Source organism: Simochromis diagramma, unplaced genomic scaffold (genome assembly GCF_900408965.1).
Source record: "Simochromis diagramma unplaced genomic scaffold, fSimDia1.1 OVJJ01000596.1, whole genome shotgun sequence".
Taxonomy (NCBI): domain Eukaryota; kingdom Metazoa; phylum Chordata; class Actinopteri; order Cichliformes; family Cichlidae; genus Simochromis; species Simochromis diagramma.
The window spans coordinates 19,263,730-19,286,303 of record NW_024387245.1 but is presented as its reverse complement, the minus strand read 5'-3'; the positions used below and the strand labels follow the sequence as shown (position 1 = coordinate 19,286,303).

General features: G+C 39.7%; 1 protein-coding gene across 14 annotated transcripts in view; it reads right to left on the bottom strand.

Annotated features, from left to right (window-relative positions):
• The window catches only part of vav2 (vav 2 guanine nucleotide exchange factor), a 202,265-nt gene that overhangs the window by 54,250 nt on the left and 125,441 nt on the right, over nt 1-22,574 (bottom strand). For all 14 annotated transcript variants that reach the window (XM_040000307.1, XM_040000308.1, XM_040000314.1 and 11 more), the window contains exon 3: nt 1,776-1,834. In XM_040000307.1, the coding sequence (XP_039856241.1) occupies nt 1,776-1,834 (59 nt within the window). The remainder of the gene's footprint in view (nt 1-1,775; nt 1,835-22,574) is intronic.

Below are 22,574 nucleotides of genomic sequence, written 5' to 3'. Positions count from 1 at the left end.
TATATACATACTTGCTTAAACTAAATATATGACACAATGCTAATGACAAAAACAAAGCACTGACTTAGAATCGGGACTAAGAAATATTTCTAAAAAGCTTGAGGAGAAACAAAAAGACTTCTACTTGAGTGATAATTTATTTAACTGAAAGATAATAAAATAATAATATTAAAAACAATTAACTCTTTATTATCTTTGCAAAAGTTTAAAATTGTCATTTGCTGTTCTGAGAATAGATCACGTTAACATAACAAAATTTTAACAAGCATCTTAGCAGTACTTTTAATTTCCAGCCACTTATCAAGACAACACTTTGTATTATGCCATTCCTCTTCTGACACATTCCCTTAGGATTTAGATGAGTGTACTCTTTAATATCAATATTCTTTTGTTCTGGCCAACAGTGAAATGTGACCCTACTTAATAAAGTCATCTTTTAGTCATTGTGATGAAGTTCTCATTTGTTTTGCTGGGGAGCAGACTAAGAGGTCAGTACTTACTTTTAGACCAAACAGCTCTGGGTTACTAAAGGCAAATACCTACCGCTTACCTTTCAAGCTTTTCTTTTCTGTCTGCTTTTGCACTACGACTACAGTAAGACGTCTGAAGTGATATAATTCAGAGTATGCATCGATTCTTAATTTTATTCTCTTGTAATAGTTTTTTTCATCCTGTTCAGGTTCCCTCTGTATTTATCCACTGCCTGGTTGATGCCTTGCAGTAAGTTAAGGGGGACTGTAGTGAATATTTTCATATTTCACTGAAACAAAAGTAAAGTTAATAAAGCCTGGGTATTCAAAGTGCTGTTGTTAAATTTATATTAAAGTAGACTAAAGTCTGGATCAGTCACATCATGCCTACATCACCCAAAGTCACAGTTATGTTAAGAAAAGACATAGTGCAGAAGCTAAAATGTCTTTAAAAACATAGCTATAGAATCTACGATAGTCCCAGTTATAGCAGAGAAAAGAGGTACGACCTCCAAAACTATCTAGAACTGTGACCTTAGCATTGTGGCGGCTGATCAATCAGTTAAAGGGCAAACACTCCAAAAATAGTGAAACTCAAAAAACTGAAAAGTTACTAAAAGTAAAATAAGTTGAGAATAAAAAGTCCTGTGATTTACAATGAGGTCAAATGAGCATTGATTTTGACACCTCACAGCAAAATGGTCAGCATGTACAAGCAGTGAATTAGCCAGCAGTCAGCTGGTTGCCTTTATTAATGTCAGGGGACCTGCTTTCTCTCTGTCACTCTCTCGCTCCCTGTTTCCTTCCCCTCCCTTCATTTCCTGGCACAGCTCCTAACAGCTGTGCTCCATCAACTCATTACTCAGACAGATAAAATGTCTTTTTATGTGTTGCCGGTGAGCCACCGAGCTCCAAGCAGATCAAGCAAATGACGAGAACTTAGGAGCCCATTCCAATAAATGGGGAGAACTCTCTCAACTTCGCCATTACTTGAGACTAAAAATGACTACTCTTGCATGGAATGAAGTATTCTGACTGCGAACGACACAGCGCTGTCTGAGTGACAGATGGGAATGTATTGTCAGTCATTTCTGTCCTGCATGATAATGTGGAGGTTGAATGCTGCTGCTAATTGCCTAAAATGTAAATTGAATTTCAAATGAGCAGCAGACGTTAATAGCTACATCCATTTTAAAATAGGCTGGTAAGAAAATGTGGAATCGTTCCAAATGGCTTCTTTGACTCTGATATTTGGAAGTGCTTCAGCTGTCTAAAAGACAAATGAGAGAGAAATGAGACTCATACCTGATGCCTTTGATTTGTGCAATGCTGTGGTGGGAGATCCTCGACAGAGCGGAGATTACCTGAAATAAACAAAGACATGAAACGTTAGAACAATTAAACTACAAATTTCTTTCATCTTTGCTTTTATGTTTGAAGACCTCTAATGAACTAAACATTCAGTTACAGTTACGGTAACCACAGATTACAGTAACTGACTCATGATGTCATCTTAAAAGGCTGTGATCACACTGAATACCAGAACACAACCAGTTTGTTGACTTGCCAGTAACCAGTTTTGTGTCCCTTAACCTTTGATTCCATGAAAATCAGCCATAAGTCTCTGTGCTGCATGTAACAACTCTGTTACAACAAGCCTACTTAGTAATACGTTTCACTAAGTAGTAAACCATATTACTAAACACTGACTTATGGAGTGTCCTTGAGCACAACATATCTGAGATATGGGAACGTGTGGCCTACAGGCTCCTCGCTCCCTATTTTACATAAGCATCCTCTCTTGAGCATTTGTAGAATGACTGTAACTCAGGGGTAGTGCAGGTCATCTGCTAACTGGAAGGTTGGGGTTTTGATCCCTGGCTTCTCCAGTCTACATACTGAAGTATCTTTAGACAAAATATTGAACCCCAAGTTTCTCTGTGACGTTCTCATCAGACTGTGAATGTGTAGCAATGCTAGATAGAAAATGGTAAAAGAGAAAGTGTTGGGTGATTGAGGCATGTTGTATAAAGCGCTTTGAGTATACAAGTAGAGTAGAAACGCACTATATAAGAACCAGTCCATTTACCATTTCAGTGGTGTCAGAGGAAAAGTTAGCACAGTGCTCCATATTTCAACTTTTGTTTTTGTGTTATGGCATTTTGTTGTGAAGCACTTTGAAATGTGCTTTACAGATAAAACTTTACTTATTTATTGAATTTAAACTTTACCAGCTGGCTGTGAAATGCTTTATTTTCATACCGCTACACCTTTACCCCCAATGTACAAGGCTGTGTCCACCACTTATATTTACGGCTATCTTTTTTTCTTGCAATACATTCTGATATGCTACTAAGAATTCACCATTAAGACATCTTCATTGCATCTCTGCATAATACTGTCGAAAGCAGTCTTCTAACACTAAAGCAGCTCCAGACGGCTTCATTATACTGTGTTCCATTTTTGTTTCTTGTTATGCACTACGTAACTATTCTAATAATAAATCAGAATTGAAAGACTTTATGATTTATCATATAAGCGATTGATCGTTTGTGTCCATTTCGATGGATTTTAACAGACAGGCTCCAGAAAGAAAAAAAAAAAAAATCAAAGGCAACAACAGAAAAAGAAAAGTAAAAGACACCAGAGGGGAAGAGCCACTCGCATTTACATCGTATATGCTGCAGTTAAACAAAACACACTCCTTGCAGCTCCTCTGTTCTTTGAGGGTGATTATCGAACATTACTTGAGCGTTTCTTAGCAACCCCTCTCATGCGTATGCAGCTCCACACAGGACTGTGTGTAAACATAATGCAGGCCACCATGTTAATAGTAACATTCAAAGACATGCGGTGCAGAGCCTCGGCTAGGTGGCTGGCAGCTTTTTTTGTAAAGCCTCCATACTTATTAGCTTTTTAGTTTTAAACGCTCAAATGTGTCTGTGCATGCATTTAAGTTGATTTGTTGCTGCTTATGAGTCACACGCAAGTGGGCTTACAGCTAAGGACTGCAGATGGTGCGCTCGCAGGCCCTACAGAGGCTAGTTCAGGAAGATGAGGACCACCGCCCCAAAACACACGCACACACACAGACACACTCACACACAAAAAAACACAACCCCCTGTCTCCTATGCCTCATTACCCACTCCTGGGTGTATTTCGGGTTGTAACACCGTGGCAATGCCAGATGTCTCCTCGACAGGGAGGACAAAATTGTTCCTTGGCAGGTGTGCCATCGACAGCGTCTCATCAAATTCCCTCTTCTCTAAACACACAATGTGGCACCTCAACGCCTTTAGTATTTAACATTCAACTTGAGCACATGTTAATGGCTGTTATGAAGCGAACACCATCAATTTCGAGCTGTGGAGTGCTTGTGTTGAAGTGCTGTTGTCCACTCTCTCTATTCAAGGTGTTCTTGTCTTTAACATAATCAGTTACACGAAGTGCATATATGTCACATTCATTTACATCAAACCACTCTAGAGGGGGAATCCCTTTATTCAACCACATAATAAGAGGTTATTTCTCTGAGCTGCTAAAGACCTGCGTAATGGAGTGTTTTGGTGGTGCTTAATGGTTTCAACACAGGGTCAGTCTAACATTATATACCTTCCTTACATACAGATTTGCAATTAAAGGAAATTAAAGGAAAGATACTGCAGTGTTAGGCCACCACATGCTGCCTGACCAGCTTCAATTCAAGTTGCTGTTGAATGTCTCCATCAGTCTACTTACAGGCAGAAGCATTGTTTTAAAAGATCCCTAATTTAGTATTTTAATCATGATGGTGGAGATTTTTTGCTTCTTTGCTGAAATTTTCACATGGATATTCAGCTTGTTAGAGATGTGGCCATTGTCTTTTTACTCATCTATACGGTGTTTTGGTGATTTTGCCAAGGTTGCATAATCAGAAACGAGTTGTTGTGACTGCAGGATGCAAAGGGCAAAGCTTCAATTATTATGGCTGATTATCACCAAAAAGCCTAAAAATGGCATTCGGGACAGCATTAGTTTGTTTACAGGATAAAAGCGATTACTGAGAACAACTATGGATTGAGTTTTCAGAGACAAAGATAACAGTATGGCTTCTATAGTGTGAAGGTTCACCTTTATGAAGAGACTAAGGGATTATATTTTTGTTTTAACTTGACACCTATTTGTTTACTGTAAACAGAGATGGAGGCAAAAAAGGAAAAAGAGACAGATAAAGATGTGGAAAGAAGCAAGGGAGTAGATAGAAAAGATTACTATGTGTCTTTGTTTCAGGTGTCTGTGTTTAGGGTATTTAAGAAATCACTGAGGATAAACCCATTGTGCTGCTTGGTGGCATTTTGCCCACTTGGCAAAGCTGCAGGAAGGGAACGCATCTGGCAAACTGCCCCATCATCATTATTGAGGTTCTTTTTGGTCTTATGAGCCTACATATTCTTTGTTGAAGGGTGAGAGACAGATGACAAAATTTAAAGACAGAGCAAAGACAAAAATGTAAAATGCGAATGAAACAAGAGGATGAACGGGTGTACGCGCTTGGCATTTAATAGCAATTAATATTTCATGCTGCCTGCCGTGATCAGCTGCACTCAGATCTGGCTAAACACAGGTGCCTCGAGCCAGGTTTGCCCAGGTTCAAAGGATAGCAGAGCCACTGGCTTCGAGCCAGAGAGGTCACAGCAGGGCCAGAGCCCGTGTGGCCTGAGGAGAGTGTGTGCCAGCACTGAGCATGCTAGCGTGACTTTCACACATCACAGGGTAAAGTCTATTAATATTAAATCTCAAGTTTCCTCAACATGAGGAAGTTTGTTCTCTTTTCTTAGTTCATGTTGGCTTCACACATCATAATGCGAAAAATATGTTCTCAGTACTCGGAGCCATGGCAGCTCGTGACTCACGCTAGCTTTGGTAAGAAATGCTAATTTGCAATCTGTTTTCAGGGCAGCTGAAGGAATGAAAAACTGTTCTCATGTACTGCTTATAATGAGGATTATGCTTCTTATTAATCTATTTAACGTACAGTTATTGTTTCACTATTGATGTCAACACATCACAAAGCTGTAAGACTATAAAAGGAATACAAGGGATACTGAAAGGATAACTTCAGGGGAGCATCCCTTTAATAGCTGGTCTTTTTATAAAAAAAAAAAAAAAACCTTTCTTTTTCTTCTTCTCCTTCCTTTATTTTAAGAAACAGACTTGTTTTATCTCTTTTATAAGGTTACTGCTTCCAGCCTTTGCTCAAAGGTTGCTTGTCAGTCCCTCTTACTTTCTTCTCTTTGCCCATGTTTCTGTTTTCCATTCTACCTCTAATACACTCTCTTCAGCCGCTTCTGATCCTTTAGTTCAGTCAAAGCCTTTGAGTCCACGCACATTATTAATTCCCCTCTCATCTTGTACTCCCCGGGGGATCCTAACTCTACCGCTCGCTAGAGAATAAAGCCTCTTCTGCCCCTCTAGGAATATGGAAAATACAAGTCACACGATGGAGCAATATTGCAGGTTTTTAAAGCCCCGAAACCATGATCTCACCTTTAATCAGCACCCCCAACAAGCCCCTGGCATTCCCTAACCCATGGGTGACCCTTATTGTCAGACAAGATGAATGCAATTGAGGATGCACGTTAAGTCTCACAGCCTCAACTTGTGCTCACGGTTTTCTGCGCATGACCGAAATGTAACGTTTATAGCCCGTTTACTGCATAGGAAGGTGCGTGTGTGTGTGTATGTGTGGAGGAGAGAGCAGGGAAGGATGGGGGAGAGGGGATAATGGTTGCATCTGTGGACCGACGGGGCGAAGCCAAGTGTTTGCAAACACACCGACCTTACATGTCTCCAGACTCGCCACATGTGGCCTGTGTCCCAGCTGGGCGCCAAGCGACACCGCATGCGACCACCCTGCAGCCAATCAAAAGACCTGCACAACACGGGTTCCCCCTGGCAACCGGGGCTCGACTAAATTTGCATGGTCATCAGTTACCGCACTGATCAAATCAAAACTGCAGCCATATGCTATTAACAGTCAGAGGGTGTGGCTGTGATCTGATTAAGATCTGAACACAAGAAGACAGTCCGTCACAAACACACACACACCCCTTTGCCAATTATATTTAGATCTGATGAAGTTATGACATGATTATGTGTCTGTGAAAGTTCTGATTATAACTTCTGCTGCAAATCAGTGCAAGTATTGGAAGCTATCCAGCAAAGAGGAAGAATTAATTAAAAATTCAGGACATTACTTTTATTTTTCTCTTTTCTCTCACTGGGCTCCTGCTCAAACAGCTAACTCCCTAATAGTGTGATATATTTATGAAGGATTCACACTTTGATTGGACAGCATTGCTATGCTCATGCCAGTCTGCCTAAGTTGTAGGCAAAAACCAAAAGGGGCACAGAGTGGGAGAGCTGAGAACAGATGGCTGAGTGGGAACCCTGTGTGCCCATCAATAATAGACACACAAAGTAGGGAAAGCAGAGTCTGTGTGTGTGTGTGTGTGTGTGTGTGTGTGTGTGTGTGTGTGTGTGTGTGTCTCCATCAGACTGTCCCACTGCCACTGGGAGTTTCAGCATTTTACAAACCTCCTCTTATCCTCTGCCTCCTATCCTCTCCCCACCTCCGCCTTTGCCTTTTTGTTCTCTTTTACATTTTCTACACAATTCACAGAAAATTCTCCTGAAAAGCTTCCGTCACGTATCCCATATATGAGCGATAAACACCAGTGTGCAGTGTACACACACATAACTTAAAGGCCCAAAAGAGTTGATTACTTTTTTTATTGCATAGGGGCTCTGTGTACACAGGACAATAAAAAAGGCGATAAAGAAGAAATAAGTTAACTTCAAGTCAAACATCCAAAACTACAACTGAAACAAACTATATAAATAGAAATACTATGGAGGAGGAAAGGGCATTAAACCAGTTATAAATCAAGCTGAGCCCAACAATATTGGGTAACAGCCTAATTAAGCAGGCTAGAAAGTAAACACTTATTCTCAGCTAACAGAAGTGCACTGATGGCAATAGTCTGCTACAATCCATACTCTTAGGTAGAAGAAAGCAATACAAGTTATCTAAATATTTAAATGAAACAAGAATTCAGAAACACATCAGTGATATTTCTGTATATCAAGAGTATTAAGAATGCCTGTACACATGCTTTTTCGCACAATTACCATTCAGCCAACCATGTTAAAGCAACGCAACACATTCAGTCAATACAAGTTGGAAGCGTCAATTAATTTCCATACCAAACATTAGAATGATGGAAAATGTGATCTGACAGTGGAATGTTTGTTGGTGCAAGATTGCCTGGTTCATCGCACATTCCTGAAAATGCTTATCTCTCAGCATTTTTCACACATAAAGAGTAAACTCTATAAACAGTTAATGATGTGAAAAGCAACAACAAAACATAACCAACCGTTCTCTGGCCGAAAGTACCTTGTCAATAAGAGGTAAGATAATTGCGAGACTGGATGGTGCTGATAGAGTACCTCAGTTAACCACTCTGTGCAACTCTGCTAAGTAGATAAGCATCCCAGAATACACATAATGTCCAACATTGAAACAGATGGTTGATAAGAGTTGGAGACCATGTCGTGTTCCACTCCTGTCAGCCAAGAATACAAATTTGAGGCTGCAGTGGTCAAAGGCTCACCAATGGTGCGTGAAATGTTTTCTTGGCAGTCTTTGGACCTGTTAATACCAATCAATCATAGTTTAAATGCCACAGCCTTTCTATGTATGCTTGCTAACCATGTGTATGGACATGATTTACAATCTTTTCATGGTTACGTCCAGCTTGACATCAGATAATTTCACAAAGCAAGAGTCATCTTAAAAATCTTACATAAAAATGACAATGAGTGTACTTCAGTATTCTGCCCAAACTCCAGATCTACAGCCAATAGAATAGCTTTGGGAGGTGGTAGAAGATGATACTGGGGGTGTGAATGTGCAGCTGATAAATCTGCAGAAATTATGAAATTAAACAATCAAGTCAACATGAACCAGGATCACAAAGATTTATATTCATTGTATATTTTGTAAAACTATTAAAAACAATAGTAACTGAGGTAGTTTTGAGGGCATGCTTGTACAAAATATAAAATGTTGGCTCTGTTTATATTAAATCCTTACTTCTACTTTCACCATTCTCCAGACCCACGAATCATGGGCTGTATTTGACCAGCATTGTCTTTCTATTCAAGGGACATCATGACTCACTGTGATCAGTCTCAAGCATCGCGCTAGAAATTACTGAATGCCATCGGGAGCTAGGCCTGTGTAAATCCTGATTGCAGACAGATTGGCACTTGCCACACTGCACTAAATCCCCTCAATGTGGACCTTCCAGCTGCTTGATTACAGGGGATTTTACTGGGTATGTCTGTGCAAGAAAAGCCTCTGGCTTGGCCTGCGGGTCTGAAAGAGTGCTGCTGCTGACCCTAAGGACCCCAAGCACTATGGATGCCAGACAAAATGGCTCTAAGCTTTTTTCAGGGTAGTTAGCCCACACATGAAATGCACATCGTTCCTACCTATCCCACTGACTGAACTTAATATAACACAGGTAATTCTGAAGGGTTTTTTTGTCTATTTTGAAATGCCTATCCTACCACCACCAATGAACTATTGATGTAAAAATGTACCAACAAATCAATTTTAGAGCTTATTTAGGTTTAAGGACCTTGAACATCGATTCGATCTGAACCTGCGCTGCTTGAAGGGAAAAGGGCAACAGTGGCTAACATGTGCAAATTATACTCAATAGATCGTTTTGGCCTGGTCAACACCTGCCGATGTGCTGCAGCCATGTCCATGACCTGTCCCATTTCACGCTATATCACCAGACATGGGCCTGCTCGCTTATGCGTGACTATGCCTGTTTTGTGTATGCTGTACATGTGTGTATCAGCACACACACACTCAAGATGTGTACACATTTTCCTCCTTTTTCCCCCTCTTTCTTTCACACACAGTAATAGAAACAGCTCAGTGCTGCACCAGCTTGTAAATAATGCAATATTAGTGAACAAGAGCAGAGAGAGGGGCTTAATGGAAACTTATCCAGAAACTGAAAATGACAAAAACAAAATAAAATTTAAAAAATACCCAGAAGAAACTCATTTATTGTTGTTGTCGGCTGATATGCTTCACAGCTAAAAGAACAGAGGACTTGGGCACAATTATTTTTAATACATTCAGCTCTGTTCAGTTCAATTTTAATAATACCAGAACAACATATAATCACAACAACACTCAGGGAAGCTGAAAACAAGTCCAGAATTGTGTTAAACATTTACAATAAAGTCGACATAAGTGTTAACATGCTAAAATGTCTTTATCTGAGTTTATATAAAGTAAGTAAACCACAGGGGCCAAACCACCAAAACAAATCATATAAAAAAGGTAAATGGACTGGTACTTATAAGCAAAGTGGTTTCTTACTACAAGCCTCGTCCACCCATGCACACGTACATCCATCAAAGCTTTTCAGTGCCTGAGCACTTATAACCTGACATTCACACGTTGTTTTATTGGGGGCAACTGGGGGTTTATTACTGTGCCCACAAGCATGCAGGTTGAAGGAGCCAAGGATAAAATTGCCAACTTTCTTATTAGTAGATGGCCCACTCTGTCTCCTTACCCACATTTACAGGAGACACTATGGATTGATGGTCTCTGAGTGCAGCATTTCTTTTCACCTTAGACCAACTTAAAAGGTTTAGTTTTAAAAGAAAAAGAAAAACAGAAAGGCCGCCTAAATGACTTTGCATTACTGCTGTATAAATCTGCACTTAACCTGCGTGCTCGAAGAAGCATAGCAACACTGATCATACAACAATAGCAGAAAAGGTGCCTCTGCACTCACCAGAAAGCACTCAATCAGGACTAATATTCTTGCAGCTTACTTGTTGCAAAGCCAGACCATTCATAATAAATGAGGAGGGAACGTGTTTTAGAGTATCACAGCAGTGTTTTAGCTTAAGGTTGAGCAAGAAGATATGGGGGTTTTGGGAATGAGTGTGTGGCGAGAGGAACTTGAAGACATTTTAGTGATTCTGCAGAAAGAGTCAAACAACAAGCATTCGACTGAACATCCCAGCAGAGCAGGCTCAAAAATGCCTTGCTATGTTAACAGATGGAAGTTGAGATGTGATCAGTAGGTCCAACCACGTCAGTGGCAGTCTATGGTAGCCATGAGAGGTCAAATGTACTGCAGCTTAAGAAATCACTAGCAAATAGAAAACCGCTGCAGAAGCATACAAAACACAAAAGAAGCGGAATAAAAATCAATGGAAATAGAAAAAAAACCCTCACAACCCTGATGGTCCTGTTTTAAGCCTGCCCCATTGAAGTCGTTCACATTTTTTTGATTTCTGTCACTTCCCCAGCCGGTCCATCAGGTTATTGGGACCCCAGAAACATTTCTGTTGTGTTTTGTGAGATTTTGTTGTTGTTTTTTTCTACTTTTCTTGCATTTTATTCAACTTCTGTTGTAATGCTTGCTTTTGCAGTATTTTTCAGTTTGCTGTATTTTTTTAAAGTTGCATTTCGTTTGACATGTCAGGGCCACTGTAGCACAGCAGCCTCTCAGAGTAGGACTGTACACACTGCCACTGGTGGGTAGGTGAAAATAAAAGACAATGCCTTAACAAAGTCAGGAAAAAAAATCATCTCTATTTATAGAGATTCTCTTTATCTGATTTATTGTTGTTGTTTTTTTTACATAAAAAGATTCATTCTAAAAAAATGTCACTTTATGAGTATCATAAGGAATATGTGAGGATGTCAGTGACATTAATCCTTCATAAATCCTTGCCCAAGAGTTGCATCACGCAAATAGATCACCTATCTCCAAAGATGTCAAACCATTTTTTTTTTTTTTAAGATTTGTTGCATGAAAATTTAATGAAAGGTTAATCTAAGCCTTTGGTGGATGAACGATAAAGTAAAATATGTGACTGTATAAAGCCTCGATCACTTGTTGCCCAAAGGGTTCAATTAAAGAGGTGAGTAAAAAAAAAAAAAAAAAAAAAAAAAAAAAAAACAGTGTATCACCTCTCAGAGCATGAAGGCAACAAAACAACAAGTCTGCCCTCAACAAATTATGGATGACACCTACATTTACACTTGTTTGACTAAAACAGCTCTTTGGGACATGCTGTCAAAACAACACATATTGAGAGCGAGTGATGTAGAACAACCTTCCCCCTGCTGAGAAATACTTGAGTCAAACTCAGCTGACGCTTCTGATGATCTCAAAATGAAGTAAAAAGCAACTGTGACTGAATGTGAGAAAAATGATTTTAAAAAAACATCTATGAGGCACATTTGAAGATTTTACACATGGTAGGTTATCAGTGGATCAACCTTTGCCTTGCCTGCAGCTCATCTTCGAGACAGAAATAATTTGGCATTTATTATCAACAGCTAACACAACAAACAAAATCTTCTTCTCGTGGTCTTCTTGCATACTGCTGAGGAAAACTCCCACCCCTCCTTTAAGTGCTGAAAGGACTCAGTTAACACAAGAATTGAACAGGAAATGAGAAAATGTGTATGTGAGCCTGCTCTGGCTGGCCCGCTTCTTTTTTTTTTGTCTTCCTAAAAAACATGTGTCTGACATTTGCATGCTAGAGTGACTAAACCCCCTGCTGCGATGGAAATTTCCCATGTGTTATGTCATGTTTCGAATACTTTCATCAGCTGTTTGTAGGCTATGAACTGTCCAACCCACTAGGTCGTCAATGACATTTTAATCAGGGGGTACGTGCATTTGGGGCACTCTGTGACAGAATGTGTCATTAAGAATAATGTCTTAATGTCTCACAAACAGCTGTGGGAAAGATGTTGAGATGCAATAGAGTGCAATGAAGTAAAGTGTGTTAAATCACAGGCACAATTTAAGCAACTACGATTTAAGATGTTCTACTATTTAAAATGAGTGATATTATCATACTGCTTGAGAGACATGTATTTAATTAAATTATATCCATTGTTCAAATTTAACTATTGTTGCAAGTTTATTTTGTTAGTGATTATTGGCTTTATACTTTGCATAGCTGAAAGTACAATGGCTCCTAAAGAGGAGGCAGACTCTGTTTTGGGGTCATCTTGAAGAAAGCTGAGCCCAAAACGTAATTATTTGTCTTGGAGAGAGTGTATAACCCAAACTACAACTATTATTGCACCATACTCTATGATATACACACATCTACACTATTTGCTAGAAAATGGATGTACAGTTCGCATTATGTCTGTGACTGTCTAAAGCTCCTGATGTTGCAATTTTTATTATTTTATTATTTTTTCTGCTTGTCAGATCTATAATCTGTTTAGTCTGCTGGCTGTTTGCAGAGCATTTCCAGTCAAGATGCCATACAACACTGTCTGGCTCACAACTCAACAGCAAACAGCTGCTGCCTTCAGCAAATCCATTGGTTATTACACAACCTTTCCTCCTTTTTTTTTCAGCTGCAGTGGAAAAACAATGCAAGAGAATTGTGCTCCATGCAAGTGTACAATAACCTAAGAACATACTAAAATTTTTTAAAGAAAAACAAATACTGCTAAATCAAATAATAGGAAGATTAAAAAGTTCTAATGATAAAGTTAACCAGATAAAACTCTTTGTGATTAGTGATGATGCACACAGACATGTGAAGGGGGGGAAGAGAGATCTATCTCCTGTTGGTCTTTTACTGTAAACATTTCATTTTTAAAATCATCTTGTAAAGCTGAAGTCATTTTGACATATAAACAGCATTTTCAGTTTTAGTCGCTCTACACGCACATCAGAGTTGATCCCTGACACAGAAGCAGCGTGTAGTGACACAAGGGTTTAGGGCTTTAGAGCAGGATGTGGTGATAAGGGCAGACTGGGGATCACTGGAGGAAAAGGGATTTCCCATGATGTGATGGAGCTGGGCTGATGGGGCTAATACTTCCACACGGGCCTTATCAAACACAAACACCTCAGTACATGTGCGTGTACGTATGCCCGTGTGCATGTGTGTGCGTGTAAATGTGTAAGCAAGACTAAGGGACATGATGGTCCAGTAGGTTTCGGTTTGACACAGAGTACTGAGAGAATGAATGGGATTAAACCAACAAGCGTAATCCAGCTGGCCTGTGGGATGGAGGTCTGCCCACTACCCTCTGCTGGAGGAGATAAGAAAGCTGGGGGAAGGCGGGGCATGGGCAAAACCCCCACATTATGCAAACATCTGAACTTACTGCAAAACAGAATTGATTTCATAGTCAAGTGTTTTGTTTGTATTGTGAATACTTGATGAGGGCAAGACGCTCATGGTTGCTTTTGTATATGTTAAATGGTGAATCCAGTGTTTGTGGAATAAAAGGTCCCTGCATCTTTAATCTTTGTGGAAGTGCATTGCTACATGACTGGAATACCCCTTTAAAAAACTATATATGTAAAAAAAAATCTCAAAAAAATACAAATATATAAAATAACAAACCACACTACAATAACCAGAAGGTGCCAGTATTACACACAGAAGCTCTATGTCACGTGCCATTAAACACCAAAAACCCCATCCAAAGTTCAAGTACAGCTAGTATATCCAAAGTCCAGCACAGTCATTTAAGAGCAGTTTTGAGAGCCAGTACAGGTCTTCAAAGAATGGTCAAATAGTGCCCAGAGAATATTGAATATTTTTTATTTTAAGTTATCTTAAAAAGTGAGCGTACAACTACCTTCAAAGTGATCAAGAAAGGTATGCATTTGTGTGCACATATCCACATTACTGTCCACAAATGAACCAGGATAAAAAGCTTACACACAAAGCCACATCCCAGAAAGCATGCTACTCCATATAGACTTGGTGTGATGGTAACAATAATATAGTTTACGCAACCTAATAATATACAGTAGATTTCTTTGCCATCTATGATACTTCAATGAATACGATCAATCAAAATAATTCTATAACTATATGCGCATGCCTTCATCGGCACTCACGCTAACCTATACTACAGATTCTTGGAGCTGAAGCAACTTCAGGGTTTGAAGCTTATTGGTCTCATTATTCATGCACAAATGGGCAGCCTTCGCTGGTCCGACTCCACGTCCCATCTTGAGAGAAGTGGTATTTGCAGATGATGAATCATATGGCAACCCCCTAGCTTTATATTCAAACTGGTTGCCGCGATACACTTTTTTTTTTTTTTTGGCCTTTTCCTTGAACTGTGGCAATATTAATTTCTGTCTAAAATTCTTATCACACTCAACAATGTTTACCCAGAGGAAGAGCTGCATGTAGCCAGGGCTCCCTTTATATTCAACTAATACAAAGTCAAGTGGGAGGTATTCAGAACCACTTCAGGGAGATGATAAGCTGGGAACTCTGGCATCTGAGACATGAAGGAATTTTAATGGCATAAAGCTTTTATTCCTTTCTTTACTGAACCATATCTTGGCAATGCAACAGCAAAGCATTTGTATACATATCAGGTGAGACAACGTCAAAAGTAATATTTTTCTTTTCACATGTTTCAAATGACATAAAAGCTGATATTCTCATGACTTATCATACCATATATGAAGTACATTTGTCAAAAAAAACAAAAACAACTGGCTGGAAAAACAAGTGAGATCAAGAGAAAACAAGCCAGAACAAAGTTAAGCTAGTTTAGTGTGACACATGCTTTTAGTCAAGCGGTGACAGAAGAGCTGTGGCTGTTACCTAGAGGGCTCATCGCAATGGCCAGCAGGATTTTTCCATGGGAGCAGTGAAAGTGACAACTGGACAAAGAGCTTCCATTACAGGCCCTGTCCCCTGCGCTCTGCCACTATTAAGACCCTGTCTGGGGAACACCTAATGCTGCTGACAGATGAAGAGGAGCACAAGGCAACGGGGAGCAATCTAAACTATCGGAGCAGATTCCATTCACTGCTGCGACCACATGTCAAAATAATACTGAAAGAAAAACTGCCAAAGTACAGTGTGGTTATTTTTGTAAGTGCTCTTTTCTCCTTGTCTTTTTATCACTGTAAAACTGTGACATTTAACACTTCCTATCTACAATGACCTCTTTGATAAGCCAATAAGATCAAAGTTTACTATAACCTCAATCTGTGAGATACCTGCAATATATTTTAGCCTTGGTAATACCATGAAAAAAACAGACTTCATAATGAATCACTAATAAATGGGAAACTGCTTTATGGGAAGTTGCACATGAATCATGTCATTTGTCATGATGGAGATCCTGATCATAACCGCACATTAATGGCTTTGCAGAATGGAGAACTGCAAGTGAAAATTCAGGTTGAACATGAAATAATTGTTGGTGAGCACAAAAAAGGCTACAACATTGTGCCAAGAGCAATGACAATTAGAGTCTCACAAAAAGCTGATAAATGGAATAGGGTCAGGCCACGAACACACAGGAAATGACACACTTTTCAAACGCTGTGACAAATGAGGCAAGAGTATAATCAACAGGAAAGAGAGAGACCAGAATGAAACACAAAGCGGTGTAAAGCACTTTAACCATTAATAGCTCACAAAATAAATTTATTGTGGTGTACGAACAACATATTCACCGAGTTCACAAACAAATCTAGAAAGCATTTACTGGAAAATGTATCCTGCTGCATGCAATAGAAAGAAAGAAAGAAAGAAAGAAAGAAAGAAAGAAAGAAAAACAGCATGTGAAAAAAGCCTAAAAGCAGACGAAAACTTTGGTTATGCCCTAATATCCAAAAATAATTTCCATGGGGTCAGAGGCCTCTGACAATACAGTATCTGCCTCGTGGGTGCATACGGCCCCATGTTTGTAAAAGAAGTCCGACACTAACCACAAAGTTTACAAGCTCTTTTACTGTCTGTCAGTTAGTTATGAATACATTGTTCCTGTGTGAACAGATTGGTGAAAATGCCGTGTACAAGTCAACATGGAGTGTATATAAGAGTGCCAGCAGAGGAGGGAAATAAATGGCAGGGTTACATGTGGACATGGGAGAGCACGTTTAGCATTTAGAAATGTGTTACATAAAATAAACTACACTAATCAACTAAGGATGAACAATGAATCCTCACCCGGCACATTTATGTTAAAGATCCATTGGTGATATGTGCAAATATAAAAATTACAGTTCTCTCATGACCAAAGACTTGATAGCAATTTCAAAATGGGCATTGTTGTTTTTGCTGTTTTTGCTTATTTTTCTTTGCTGAGTGTGTTGGTCTGTGCGGTGGTCTATCCTGTATAACCGATCGACTCCTACATGTTCACGTGCAGCGTGTTAGGATACTTTTCCATGTGAAGTTGTGGTAAAACATTTTTTGCTGGAAAAAAAAGAAACAATCTTGTCTGTGAGCAGAGTTCACACTGATAATTTACAGGTTTTCAGACTGTGTATTGAGGCAGCTTTTACGGCGGCACAAAGCGAATCTTAAAGCAGCAGCACAGAGGAGGAGGCAGATCTTTCATATGAGTATAACAGGTGTCAGGCAGAGAGACGAGGATGTCGGAAAGTATGAACTGAGGGTGAGATAGCTCGTTCGCTATCATCTATAAGATAGATTCCATGGCGTGACATACTGTGAGTGGCAGTATACACATGTTGGAAGCAATTCCAACAGAATTTTCTGACTTCTTATAATTAACATTTTATTGCATTCAGAAAATCAAAGGCTGAATATAATGTAGTTTGTTTAATGTGCATTTGTACTCAGAGTAATCAAGTATTTATTTATTTTTTTAATTTTATTTTTTACAAATAACACTAATTTGGACATGTTGTCATCACATAATGCATTAGTTCTAGTCATGTAATTTGACAGCAAAGGAACAACTGGGTTTGTGACCTGACAGGAAACACTGAACACCTAATCACATCGTGAAGGCATGAAAAAAGAAAAAAGAAAAAAGAGTGACGGGCTTTAACAACTGTATCACACCATCAAAGCAAGAAGCAACTGGGAAGCAAATCCGCCATGGGCGAGAGTGTGTGCACAGTCGGGAGGGGGTTGTTCAGGGTGACGGAGAGGGCATGGGGTGCTTTACATTACCAGAGATATTGCAGTGACAGGCTAAGCTTCAAACACACGCTGTACATCAAAAGTAAGTTGGGATGGAGGAAACCCTGCATTCACATCACATCAAAAAAGGAAAAAAAACCTGTAAATATGAGCAGAGAAATGGGGGGATCCCACCTTTCTTCCTGATGTACTGATAACTGTTTTCTGCCCTTCTGCCTTTAACTAAAGCACAGGTGTCGAACTCCAGGCCTCAAGGGCCGGTGTCCTGCAGGTTTTAGATGTGTCCTTGATCCAACACAGCTGATTTAAATGGCTAAATCACCTCCTCAACATGGCTTGAAGTTCCCCAGAGGCCTGGTAATGAACTAATCATTTAATTCAGGTGTGTTGACCCAGGGTGAGATCTAAAACCTGCAGGACACTGGCCCTCAAGGCCTGGAGTTCAACACCCCTGAACTAAAGGAATAAACTGATCACACACACACCCACACACAGTTGAACAATACCACAGGTGTGATTTGGTTTTTGATTTCTCCATCCAGCCAACATACCACAAATCAATGTTCAAAGTAAATGAGGAGTGGGTGCAGGCAACGTCAGACAGAGAGAACAAAAATTGTGTTACTATCTTGCATTGCAGTAAACATGAAGTGTGGGGATCATGTGTGTTTCCAGGAACTGAATACATTTTGGTATCAAGTTAGGACACCTTTGGATACAGACTCTCCTTACAGTGTTGCTTATGCACAAAGGAAGGCTGAATGTGTAGGAGTGTATGTTAAAAGATGGGAGGAGGCTATTCTTGGGTGAGATGATGTCGCTAGAGATTTGACAACCCACAGCTACGCTTCAAAAGGACTCATTTCTTATTAATGTCCGCTCTGAAGGGAGACAATGTGTTTCTGGGCGGGGCAGCGGGGGACCATAACACTGTGTGCGAGTGTGCGGCATGGATATGTGTTTACAGTTGCATGGGCGACTGTTTGTGCGTGTGCGAGTTCCGTCATGAGTCTGTATGCGACAGATCAAAGAAGGGCAAAAATCCAGAAAATAGTTAATTGGGCTCTCTTTGTGCTGCCACTCTTTATGATGTCCCACACAACACAAAGTGAAAGATCCCACTCAAGGCCCCCAGAGTTCATGAACCGTGAGCGAACGTCACATCAAAGCGGGCGACGGCAGCGGAGAGAGTGTCATGTCACATTGGACAGAGGGGAGGTTGGTGCCTGTTAACCTTTCAGGATGGCCAGACGCATCAGCCAACACTGGCAAGTCTGTGTGGTGTCACACTTTCAAGTCCCCCAACCCCTCCCCCAGTCCTTTTTCTCTTTAGTCAAATCCCACCCACCCCCAACCCCGCCACCTTCCACTTCACGCTGAATATTTTCACATTCCCTGACTCTGAAACCACTGTTAACAGCCCGTGCGACAGCGAGAGAAACGGGAGCGCTGTATGTGTGATGTGGTTGTACCTCCAGGCTACGCCAAGCAAACTGAGCTTGTCAGCCAATGTGAACAGACACCAAAAAAAAGAATAATGCATGCTGATGAGGGTGGTGCAAAGGGATAGGGCTGGGGCTTGGAAGTTAGGTGGCCACCATAGCAAGGCTCTACACTGGTGAATAATTCCCTCTCATGAGGCAGGTTAATGCCTCTCCATGTCACTCAGAAACTCTATGGCATTTTGTTGTTGCCACAGCTGAGCTTAGATCTCTGTTTTCCTACATAAAGAGACACTCTTTCGCCTGCTATAAATTAGCATTCTAGCCTTATTCCACTTTATTTTATTGTTTTTATTTATTTATTGGTTCTTGGAGTAAAAAAAAAAAATGTATATGAATTGTGAGCTGTAACATAAGCAGAGCACAAAAATAGCAGCTTTATTACTGGAGATTCCAGCTCTATCAAGATGCAGTTTTGCTTCCTGGCTAACATCACAACACAAACTATTTATTGCTCCATTATTAATGTAATAAAAATATTGTGAAATATGTGATTGTATCGTTGGTTATGTGGATTAAAAAGCATTGTGTATCATCACCAATACAGAACTGTCTGTGAAACCATGCGAGTCATCCATCTTCGTTTACTTTTTCAGGCACCTTCAATTAAAAGGTACATGAGAGTTTACATGTGGTGTCAACCTTGGAAATGCAACTAACAGAAAACATAACTTTTGTAATCACATTCTCAGATATGTTGTATTATTTTGTTATACTGCAATTTATGGTTAAAAAAAAATATCCAAATGCATTTTAATACAGAAAAAAATGTAATTATTTGTTTTAAAACATACTTGGATAAATGTGATTCCATAATAATTCAATCAAACTTACATAAACTCATTTTTAAAACAGGCAAAAAAAAGCAAGTTTATTTTCTTCTTTTCATTCCCCGATTCAAAACCCAAATCCACTTTGCCGCTGAAAGAGATTCATCATGTATCTGCCAAACTGTTTGAGCCCTGTTTGTTGTGGAGCGTAACACAGTAGAGGTGAAGCTGTATCAAGGGAATGTTTTCAGACAGTTTGCCAGGTTAAGCAGAGTGCGGTGAGATAAGTGCAGGAGTTTGAGGCTCCATACGGCTTCTGTGGTTGAAGTACAAACACTCACCATGGCTTGCAGGGAGCTCACTAAACAGGATGTGGGTAGTGCTTTTTTTTGGTGTTTTCACTTCTTTGTGTGCACTCGAGCATGTGTGACAGTGTGTGTGCTTGCAAATTTTCATATGAGTGTGTTTGTTGGTGAGAGATGTGTGAGGAAGAGTCTTAGACAGATACAAAACAAACAGAACACAAAAGGGATTCATCGCTTTTTGACTGTTGATTCCAAATATATGGGATCGACTACAAAAAAAAACAAAGAATGATGTATGCTTAGCTTTCTTAGAATAGCATTTATATTTCAACCAAAATCATTGGAAAATGTTGCTGCGTGTCTCCTAGGGAAAACCAGCATGTGTCAACCATTCCAAGACTCCACCCTAGACAGAAATCTATTAAAAGAAAGAAATAAGGTCACAAACAAAAAATGTAAAATAATTTAAATGTGGATTTATTGTTATTAATTTTTACTTCAAACTTCTAGCTCTCACTACTACATCACATAATAATGCCACACACAGTAGTGCTGTAACAAACACCGTACTTGAACGCCTCAAGAGATAAAATGGGTGCATTAGGGCAAGCTATTCAAACATAAAAATCCATTCTCCATACATTCTGGATCGGTCAATGTCCTGAGATGGCATTCATTCTGTAAGTGATCAATAAACACTGTATAATACATCATACAAGATGTTCAGTGTACAGTGGCTCGCCTTGTCGATTAACTGAGGAATAAGACTTAGAGTTGGAAAACCCCCGATATCTCTGAACAGTTCTACACTGCAACGGCTACACAAATGTATGTAATTATACACTTGGTTTTGATATCTGAGTACATGTAATGGGTTAATTTCTGTGAATGTCAATAGGCTGTATATTAAAGATGGAGGTTGCTAACATGGCATCGGCCATTAGTTTGTGACAGAATGTTTAGGAACTTCAAATTTTGCCATCTTATTTTTTGTTGTTTGAGACAAAAGTCTCTCCTTGCTGGCGAATAAAAAAGATTGCAAGCTTCTTTCATTTACTGTCTAAAATCCTTCAAAATGTGACCTTGTTGTGCAAAAAAAGCAAAGCATAAAAAAACAATGACAAACTGAATGTTTGACAGTGTCAAATGTGTCATGTACCTTTTGTGTGTTTTGGCAGTTCTTATGTGGTGCAGACCTTCTGGGGCTGCACCACAACTTTTTCAATAAGCATTTTGTGAATGTTACACTAGTTGTCTGGTAGAACAAACCTGAGTTCAGCTACAGATTTCACACTTCAAAGTGGGCTATTTGTGCAAAGGCCTAGTGAATCAACCTGTGTGAAAACTTTTTTTTTCCATTTATTCTTATTACAGAGGAATTTTTAGCAATGATCTATGAAAAACTACCTTTCCATTTGAGAGCTTACAATATCACCGACCTTTTTAACATCTTTCTGTATCATGCACTCCGTGGCTTATGATACAAAGACCCAGGTTTATCAGGATGCTCATTCACATGTAAACAGGCTGTCGTTCTTGCTGCTACTGCTGCCAGACATATGTGCTCTCGCCAACTGCCTCACTTACCCTAATGAAAAACAAACTCTGTTTTGCACTAGAGGGACCATGGTTGAAGATTCTGAATTAGGCAATTTGTGGCAATGCACAGCACAGCTTCAGAAAGTGACAGCACTGCAACAAACTAAGCTATTTTCTGTAATTGTCACAAGGAGGGTGAAAACTCATAATGCAATCCCAAAAGTGAAAAACACCTGCGGTGAAAATGACATGAAATTCTTAAACAGTCTTTTTTTTTCCCTCATCATCTCTCTTTCAAATGAAAGCAGAGCAAGGTTAGGTCTCAGTAAGGGGAAAAAACAGTCTTTACTGATGTGTAAGTGTGTGATAGTGTGTGTAACTCAAATCTAAGCCACAGGGACCTCACTAAAGGAGGAATGAACCTCTTCTATGTGGAAATTGGAAGCATTTGGGGGGAGGATTCCCTTTATTCTGCAGACAGAATGAGAGAAAGAAAGAGGGAGCGAGAGAGAGAGAGAGAGAGAGAGAGAGAGAGGGAGAAGGGGGGAGAAGTGACACATCACAGCTTCAGACAGCTCACTATGTCAGCTGAAACAGACAGGCGCTCATTATGGGTCTCCATTCAGCATGTCTCACCAGGGACAGCATGGAGTAGACTGGGGGAGGGGAGTGGACACAGAAAAGGGGAACCACAATGTGGCTTTTTTCCCCAATTCCAAAATGAAAAGATGCAGAGAAAGGATTCCTAGTGTGTCAGTGACATCAATAAAAGAGTGGTACAAACGTCAATTGGAATAGGAAAGAGAAGTACCACACCAAACCTGATTATACAGATCATATTCTAAACAACCAATGTTGTGAATATACACTTGCTCATCCTTACTGCCAAATAGGTGTATATTTTCAACTTGAAACTCAAACCCCCACTAAGGTGATGGAATATAAAAAGAGCCAAACAAGTATGCAACCCAAAG